Raw genomic sequence first — 8,813 nt, 5'->3', positions numbered from 1 at the left:
AGAATATCATCATTGAGAAAGGGCAGCAAACATGTGGTTGTATAAAATATTGACTGTCCAAGATCTACAAAAGAAAATTAAGTAATCAGCCGCTGAATATTTTGCCATTTAACAAAATATGCTAATTATACATTCTAAGTTTTTATGAACTGATTTAAATTATAAGCAACTATTGTTCCCTTCCTATTAAAAGTTCTAAAACATACTACTCAGTATAGTAAGTATACAGCATTTGCTCAATAAATGACTGCACTAAGACAAATAAATATCTAGTACATGAGCTTTTCCTCAATACTTTATCAAGCTTTAGTAATACTTGTTATTCATATTACTCCTTAATTTCATAAATTAGAAGCACTGTCCATGGGCTAATGAATCCCGAAATCCTTCCAGCATTCTTACCTCCATTTTTATTACACAAGATAACTGTGGCACAGGATGTTAAACTATTTTCTCACTGGAAGTTTTAGAAAAGTCAAGGGCAGGACTGGAAATAAAGCCAGGCTAGCCCTAGCCAGTTTTGCTCAGTGGATAGAGTATTGACCTGCGGACTGAAGGATCCTGGGTTCAATTCCTGGTCAAGGGCATGTATTTTGGGGCATGCACAGGAGGCAACCAATCGATGTGTCTCTCTCACATTGATGTTTCTCTCTGTGTGTTTCTCTCCTCCCTTCCACTCTCTCTAAAAAATCAATGGAAAAATATCCTCAGGTGAGGATTAACAAAAAAAATTAAAAACAGGCTATTTCTAACCCATAACCAAACTACAATCTTCCTACATCTGGAGTCTTGGGCAATAAGGTAATGTGCATCTCCCAGCACCAGGGCAGATTTCAGATGCACCAAAGAAAGGAAACCGTAAACTACTGCTGCATGTCCCTGAGTATTTAGTTATCGATTATCACAGAAGAACGTGCCACCTAATAATAATCTATCAACATTTTTAAATAGGGATAGGGACAGTACCTACCTCACTTCATTAAAAGGATTGTTAGGAGCTTTAAATGAGATAAATGTAAAAGTGCTTAACATAATACATAATGTGTGTTCTGCATATATTAGCCATTTTATTAATGTGTGTATTATTACGATTATTATTACCTGCACAAGGAGTAAAAATAGAGGAAATTTGAAAAAAACATAACTATTTAGCTTTAGAATGCGTGTAGACCAAATCCCATTGCACTGAATGTGTATTTTGAATTCTGGACCTCCCAAAATATAGGTCATCAGCCACTGCCTTGACAATGAAGATTTTGATGGTTTCCATATTCATTATAAAAGAAAACTATTAGACTTGTTTTGCAGATTTACCTTCTTAGTGCTATTTTGATGCCTAATGTCATTTCTGACTTTCATTAAAATTAATGTGCCATCTCAGCAAGCAATCAACTGTCAACAGAGAAGATGTGGCCACACTACACACTGGGAGCAAGGTCAGTCGGCCTTGGGTTCCCAGTGAAGACACAGAAAATCCACAGGTGGTTCACTAGTAATTAACTGAGGCTGTGCATAAAAAGACACCTCAGCTGCGTTTTAGCCTACTTCCAGAACATTCGCACGGAGAGGGGCCTGAGAGCCCACCTGGAATATTCTTCATATGAGGAAACTGAGTCCTGGAAAAGGGGAGTGATTGTCCAAGATTTCCTAAGAGTTAGTAGGCTGAACTGAGACAAAAAATGGGACTCTTCCGGGAACACTGCACTGCCCCAGGCGCAGACACAGCCTCTAGCCCTAGCCGCAGTTTGTTCTCAAACCTGGTGTACAAAAGAATCATCCAGAGAGCTAGTTAAAAATTCAGTGATTCTTATTTAGAAATCCTGGCTTGGGACCCAGAATTCCATGTTTCAAGATTCCTCAGCGATTCTGATGTTGTTCAGACCATGCTCAGAGAAACAATGCTGTACTGTTTGTAACCTCTAAGGGATGGTCTAGTGAGGTTCCCCCTGTCTTTCAAGCTTTGTTATGCAGAACAAGAGCTCGGTATATACATAACAGTGAAAAGTCACAAAATAGCTGTGGGTATAAAAGCAAAAATACAAATCATCCCCCCTGAAATTGTCATAATTTACACATTAATTGCAATTACATGAGTTGTGAGTCACCAAAGTGAATGCTTCTATCTTAATCAAGGGCCTCTGAAGATAAAGATCGGCTGCCTAACACAGTGGCCCAGCCCAGCACCAGACAGGTCCAGGATGACCTCAGGGCTGGAGTCACAAAGGAAAAGCACTGACAAGCTCACCCCACAATCAACTCTGGCAGCCTTCTGTTCAAAGGGTCATCTCCTTTAAGTTCTGAGTGGGATAGGATCACAATAAAAGTGACTTGGCTTAAAACAGCTACAAAATTATATGATAAGCAAGCTTACAGATTTCTAAGTTTTTATATTCGCTATAATACAGAATTGTAAATATAAGCAAAAACAAATTCAACAATGATCATTTCATCATTTGTATGAAAGTAGATTTGTTTTTAAATTAGGAACACATCTTACTAAATAAACCATTAAGCATTTTCACAGGAGAGTTAGTCATAACTAAAAAGCAAAATAACCCCTCATCACCCACCCATTTCCCAAATTCCAATATTTCTGTACAGTGAAACTTTGGTATCATCCTTCCAGAAACCAAATTCTCAGTGCTTTCAAGTTAAGAAAACTGGCATTTTAAAAGTTCATTTTCTGCAAAAATCCTTTTTCTTACTGTATGGCTTTCCATTTGATTCACCCAACTATAACACTGAATGGTTGAGCAGTAGATATTATTGGACTAGTTTTTATGGGTTAGAAGAATTTGGTAAGCAAGCAAGATAATGAAATTGAATCAAGACACCCAGAAGAAAGGGGAAGAATTAAGAAGCATGTTCTCCAGCTTCTGTCTTAAGGCACCACTGATACTGTTCACTGTACACCATATACAGCATACAGACATTCTACCACATAGCTAACATTTTGTAATTAACTACTGGTTGTTAGTTACATTTGCAACACTTCTTAGAGATTTCTTTTTCTTTAGAGATTTCTTCTTATCTAATTTCCTGGGTTTAAAGACAGGAAAAATGAGTCCCAGAGAGATTCTGTGATGTGGCCCCCAAAAAAATCACAGAATTAAGTCAGTGCATTTGACCTGCTCTTCAAGCTCCACCTCTTACATTTTCAAGGGGGCAACTTTCTAAGTCTTAGCTCCCAAATCATTTCAACAAGAGTTTCCATGATAAGCAGACCAGGGAAGAAGAGATATATTCCTGTTATAGTCTTCCTCTTCTCCCCGGCCTATCGCCCCCAATTCAGACCCACTTGGATAGCATCCCTCTGGCCATAGAACAGCGAGATGTTAGGATGGAAAACATCATAATTAAATTTCAGTGTATGAAAGGCTTTAGCCACACAGAGACCTTTCAAGCAATTTATTCCAATAACAACAGTCTCCAGCTTCCATAAACATACATGTACATTCTCAAAGTTTTCGAGTAAATGCTCACCGTGTTGGCCATGCTGTAGTAAAGGAACTAGATCCAGGAGAGTCACCAAAGTCACGTAGAGGCCTTGATAGTCCAAAGAAGGGTAGTCTGACAAGTGAGCATCACGACTTTGCAGGCTGCGTTCAGAGGGAGCATCTCGCAGGACGCTGTAAAGGAGGGAGCGAGTAACAGTAGGGTTGATGGAACTGACCTGCGGTCTTAGAGATGGGGTGAGTGGGAATGGCACAGGAAAAAGACACATGGTCATGGGCACTGTCAAATTGGAGGCATCTTGACTTTCCTTCTTCCCTGTGCGGGACAAAATGCTGTTGGGGGGACAAAGAAAAAAAAGAGACAACAAAGACACAAAGAACAGCACATTACATTGAAATGACACTCTAAAAACAAATAATAAAACACCAGATATATCCCACATAAGATGCAATTGCCACACCAGGAGCATCTGCAAATCTAGGACAGGTCACACAGCTTCGTGCTCAGATACCAATAAGGCAAGGTTTACTTTGCGGAAGTTGCATTGCATCTCATGTGTTATCTGGTTAGTAAGGAGCAAAAATATAAAAATGCATGTTTCAGTGCCAAACCCATGTTTTACAGTTTATCGATCTGGTGAAGAAGTTTCCTGGAAGGAAAAGTAGCGGCTTTGTCTACCAAGATAGGGCTTTTATTCTTAATTTTAAAAAGCTTTCAAAACAAATGAAGTTTTTAGCAAGACTTTCTTAATCAGGTAAATAAAACTTGCAAAATATAGGTATGGCACTTGCAGAAACATGTTTTAGCAAAGAATAAACATGTGTGTTTATTAAGAAAGTCTTAAAAATCACATGTTTATTGCATCAAAATAATGTCTATATGTATATTATGATACTGTTTCATGACATTCTGTCAGTATCATTTGAGATAATGAAGTTTAAACAGGCATATGAATTTAGAAATAATACATATTTCTAAAATGTTAGCTAAACTACATTGGAAAAGCTGTAAAATAATATATATTAAATGGTCCGTAGCATATGTTTGTGAACTAATGATAATGGTTATTTATGTGTGTGTTTTTAATTTTGCATGTTGGGGAAGAAACATTTTATTCTATGAATACAAACAATGGTTTATTAAATAGTTACCTTCAAAATTCTAAAGACTAAGCAAGCAGTATCTGCCAGGTAGCTGCATATCATACAATAAGATCTCATATATTACTGCTGCTACTTACGTTATTATTCAACAAAACTCACTAAAAACTAGAGGAAAGATAATTTAGAAAGTTAACAAAAAGTTTAAGGGGAATAAAAATAAATTATAAAAAATATATTGGCTTTCTTTTAGCCTTCATTTTTAAATAAAAACCTTTTAGTAAAAGCGATAAAGCAGAAAAGTTGTTAATTTAAAAATAGAAAAAATAACTACATAGCCAAATGTTTAGATTTTTTAAAATGAGGTTATACTATTTATCATTAAAGACAATAGCTATACATTATAATGATAATATCTGCTGCACTTATGTGCTTTTATATGTTAAGCAAAACATAACAATTTATAAAAGCTTCAATACATAAAAATAGCCTTGTTTTACAATTATTCTATGTGAATAAAATATTACTAAGTTCTTAGTTAATGATATTACATTTATAAATTTTACAGTGGGGTGAAGAATTGGTTAGTGTCAAGCATGCTTGCTATTCCAAATTTACATTTATTTTTATTTACTCTTAGTGCAAAATATGTTACAATGTCAGAAAAATAACTACATGCTTTTTGTTTTCCATGTGCCTAATTTACCTCGATTTCCTTTGTCTTCTGTTCCCCAATGTCGAGGGAAAAACAATCAATAATAATAAAAATAATTTCAGAATAGTTATGTAACACTTCTTAGCAATAAATAACTTAAAATTTAGTGTAAGGGTTTTATTTAACTTTTAAAGGGATTTAATTTACCTTTTTTGTGTGTGATGTATTTAACTTTGTAAGCTTCTACTTTACAATGGGATAATATCAACATTCCAGTTACCCCTGCCTGTCTACATCTAATATAAATATCATCATTTTCCATCAGGCTTTATTCTTTCCTCACATAATTCAATTACTCCTAAAAATACCACCTTTAAATGTTATAGTCTTGATAATAAGCCCAATCACCACAAAAAACTATTTTAATACTACAGGATTCTATCCCGCTGAAAATACCTTTAAAATCACAATGGATATGTCAGAAATATTATTTCCCAAACTTCAGCCCTAAATTAGCTGACTACCAGCATCTTTCCAAATTTATAAGATGTGGATCTTACAGCAGTGGTATAAAAAAAAAACAACACTTTACCATTGAGAATAAAATGTTCTCTTTATCATATATTAATACTATCCTTTCAATCAAGTACAGTGCTCTCATCAAACTTTTCCTTGGTAGGGAAAATACAGCACATTATATTTTCAAATATACGTTGCTATTTTTCCAAAGTTTGATATAATTTGACAAATACTAGTAAATCAACTTTGGAGACTCTATTTTGATATTTTTCCCTTCCTGTATATGCGGCATTCCCAAATGATAGCAGCAACAACTTCAGACATGCAGGGAGGGAAGAATGTCGACAGTAAAACTTCTCTCTCACTGCCTTCAGATTTAATAAGTAGGTGAAATTGAGGGGAAAAAATGGCTGAGGATGAGTTATCCATGAAACCAGCTTTAAATTACCATTCATGTTTCAATGTAAGGAAATGTTTTCACTTGTGGAAAAACTTAAGAAGGGCTCATGAATAAATGTACAATGTATTATGATTTTATGATGTCTTGTGAGTTTTATTCAGAAAAAAACACACACACCTATTTCCCCAACCAAACTGTCTAACTTGGGAATCATAAAACCAACTTCCCCGTTTGAAATTCTTTCCCAGAGGTCTATACATCCAACCAAAAAGAATATTAAGAAAGTCCTGCTCAGAAGAGTTTGACTCAGCATCCAACTTTCCACCTTTCCTTCTCCCTCCTGAGATCCTTATCAAGCATTTACTTCCAACATCAAGAGAAATCAAGAAAAGATCTCTGTGGGTGCTGGTAAAGATGAGAAGTTGCCCCAAGGTATTTATAGCACAGAAAATTAATACATAAAATAAACTTTCTCTAAGATTATAAATGTTGACTTGAGTTGACTTTATGCACCAAACAAAATTTCTTTGATCATTCTATGCTCTAAAGCTTCTCTGTAGACTTCAAATCAGTAATTTGAAGAGTTATATACTTCTCCTAAGTGATCAGGCATTATAATTCAATTATGATATCAAACTGAGGCTAGAATCCCTTTTAAAAACATATTAAACTTTTTCTAAAGAGTTAACAGCAAGTTACTTTCCTCAAACTTAATGATTTTTAAAAAGATGTTCTGTACTACCAGCTTGAATGGCATCAGAAGAAAGAGAATGTTTAACATGGGAAGACTGGAAACCTTTAAATATTCTGCCAGGTAAAAGGCAAGAACCTCAAAGACCTTAGATATTTAAAACATGGCCCTGAATGCTTCTAATTACGGACAGACACCTCTGGTAGCAGTGAGGGGGGATTAAGTTAGATGATCTTCATAGTTGCTTCTAATACTAAAAGCAAACAAAAAAACTAAACCCTGTAGTTGTGTGCAAACTGTGTGTCCATTCTTACACTTAGGTTCCTACTAAATTAAAATGAGTACAAATCAGAATTCAGATGAAATTTTACCCAAGATCCCAGGTTAGATGAAGTCGATGCACTAGAAGGGTTCCTACAATAGGTGAAATATGAGCCAAAGTCAATTCAAATCAACAAACATATACTGATCTTCTTCTAAGGACCAAACACTGCACTAGGCTCGAAGGCTAGCAAGCTGAATAACACACAGGACTCGCCTTCCACTAACCTACAGTTTAGGGAACCTCCATGAACTCTACCCTGAGTCTAATTATCAGCTAAATGGACATATGTGGACTATTCAACTGCTGATCTAGTCAGCTATGCTAAACATAATCTCTCCTCTCCTGTGGATTAAATTAATTGAAGTTAAACAGCGAGGATAATTACTGCCTTTGGAAATATGTACAAAAGTCTACTGAAATCAATGAGAGTTATATGCATGCAAGAATACCAGAGGACTATTACTTTAAAAATGCAATTCTGACTCAAATGAAGCTACTGAAACTTCAAGTTGCAGATTTCAATCATAGTAATAATTTTAGCATCCTTGACAATATCCAAATAGAAAGACAGAGGGTTACTCTACGAAAAGTCACCTCTAATTCTTTCTTCTTATTTCCTTCCAAGTATCTGAATTCTAAAAGCAAGAAGTGCTTCTGAATGTAAAAATTATATAAAAGGCTATGATTGCCTAACCATCATGCCATACACCTGAAACCAATACAAAATAATATTGAATGTATACTGTAACTAAAAATGTTTTAATAATACACTATTGCATAGAATTATTATAAGGGATTAATTAAATGAGATGATACATGAAAAGTGCTTAGAACAGTGCTTGACACATATAATTACTATTATTATTATACAATGTTACTATGATTATGATAGCTATCATTAGTATTATTACTAGTGGTAGCTGTTGATGTCTCCCTTTGAAAATGGACTTGGCTCAATTGCATAGAATCTTCTCCAACAGCCGCTTGAACAAAATACCTTAATATCAGTTTGATCATTAAAATGCAATGACCTTTAAAAAAAAATGCTATGACCCATGACCATATTCTATTGCCCAAGAAAATAGAACCTTCCTGTCTTGCAAACATTACTTCAGTGTCCTAAATTTCTTAATTTTTTGGCACAATGGCTAAGACCTAAGCAGTAAGCTCCAAGTGCCAACTAGGATGTCACAGTTTCTTTGCAAACGGAATTCAGAATTTGCTTCTTACTGAGAAGTACCTCTCCAGGCGAGAACTTTCAAAATTTGTGATAAAGGAAAGTGTTTCCCACTGAGGACACTGACCTCAAAGGCAAAAGGAGAATTCAAGAGAACAGAATCAGATGCCTTTGTGCATAAATTTATCTGATTATTACTATGAAGACTGAGCTAATCATTCCACTGCAATTTAAAAATAAGGGAAATATCCTATAACAAGGCCCTAAACTTACTATGCAAGTATGAAATCTATGAATCTGATCAACAGAATCCCTTTAAGACAGAACAGGGACACTAAAGGTTTTAAAGAAGAAAAGATACTCCAAAGATAAGAACAAAGTGATAGCAGGACTGCAGAAGGCTAGTAACTGACTTGACCGCATGAAGCTTCTTTCTACAAAGCGTTCAGTCTGCCTACGCAAAGCCTCCCACGGCAGTGAACTCCAGTGC

General features: G+C 35.4%; 1 protein-coding gene across 1 annotated transcript in view; it reads right to left on the bottom strand.

Moving 5' to 3' along the window:
* The window catches only part of UNC79 (unc-79 homolog (C. elegans)), a 218,862-nt gene that overhangs the window by 169,347 nt on the left and 40,702 nt on the right, over positions 1–8,813 (bottom strand). Inside the window, exons 3-4 of the mRNA XM_015566456.1 lie at positions 3,484–3,788; positions 1–64 (exon numbers count right to left, since the gene is read on the bottom strand). The exon at positions 1–64 is cut by the window's left edge and continues 11 nt beyond it. Of these exons, the coding sequence (XP_015421942.1) occupies positions 1–64; positions 3,484–3,788 (369 nt within the window). The remainder of the gene's footprint in view (positions 65–3,483; positions 3,789–8,813) is intronic.

The sequence above is a fragment of the Myotis davidii genome, unplaced genomic scaffold (genome assembly GCF_000327345.1).
Source record: "Myotis davidii unplaced genomic scaffold, ASM32734v1 scaffold1703, whole genome shotgun sequence".
NCBI lineage: Eukaryota > Metazoa > Chordata > Mammalia > Chiroptera > Vespertilionidae > Myotis > Myotis davidii.
Note: the sequence above shows the minus strand (reverse complement) of the source record. Positions and strands in the feature narration are given on the sequence as shown.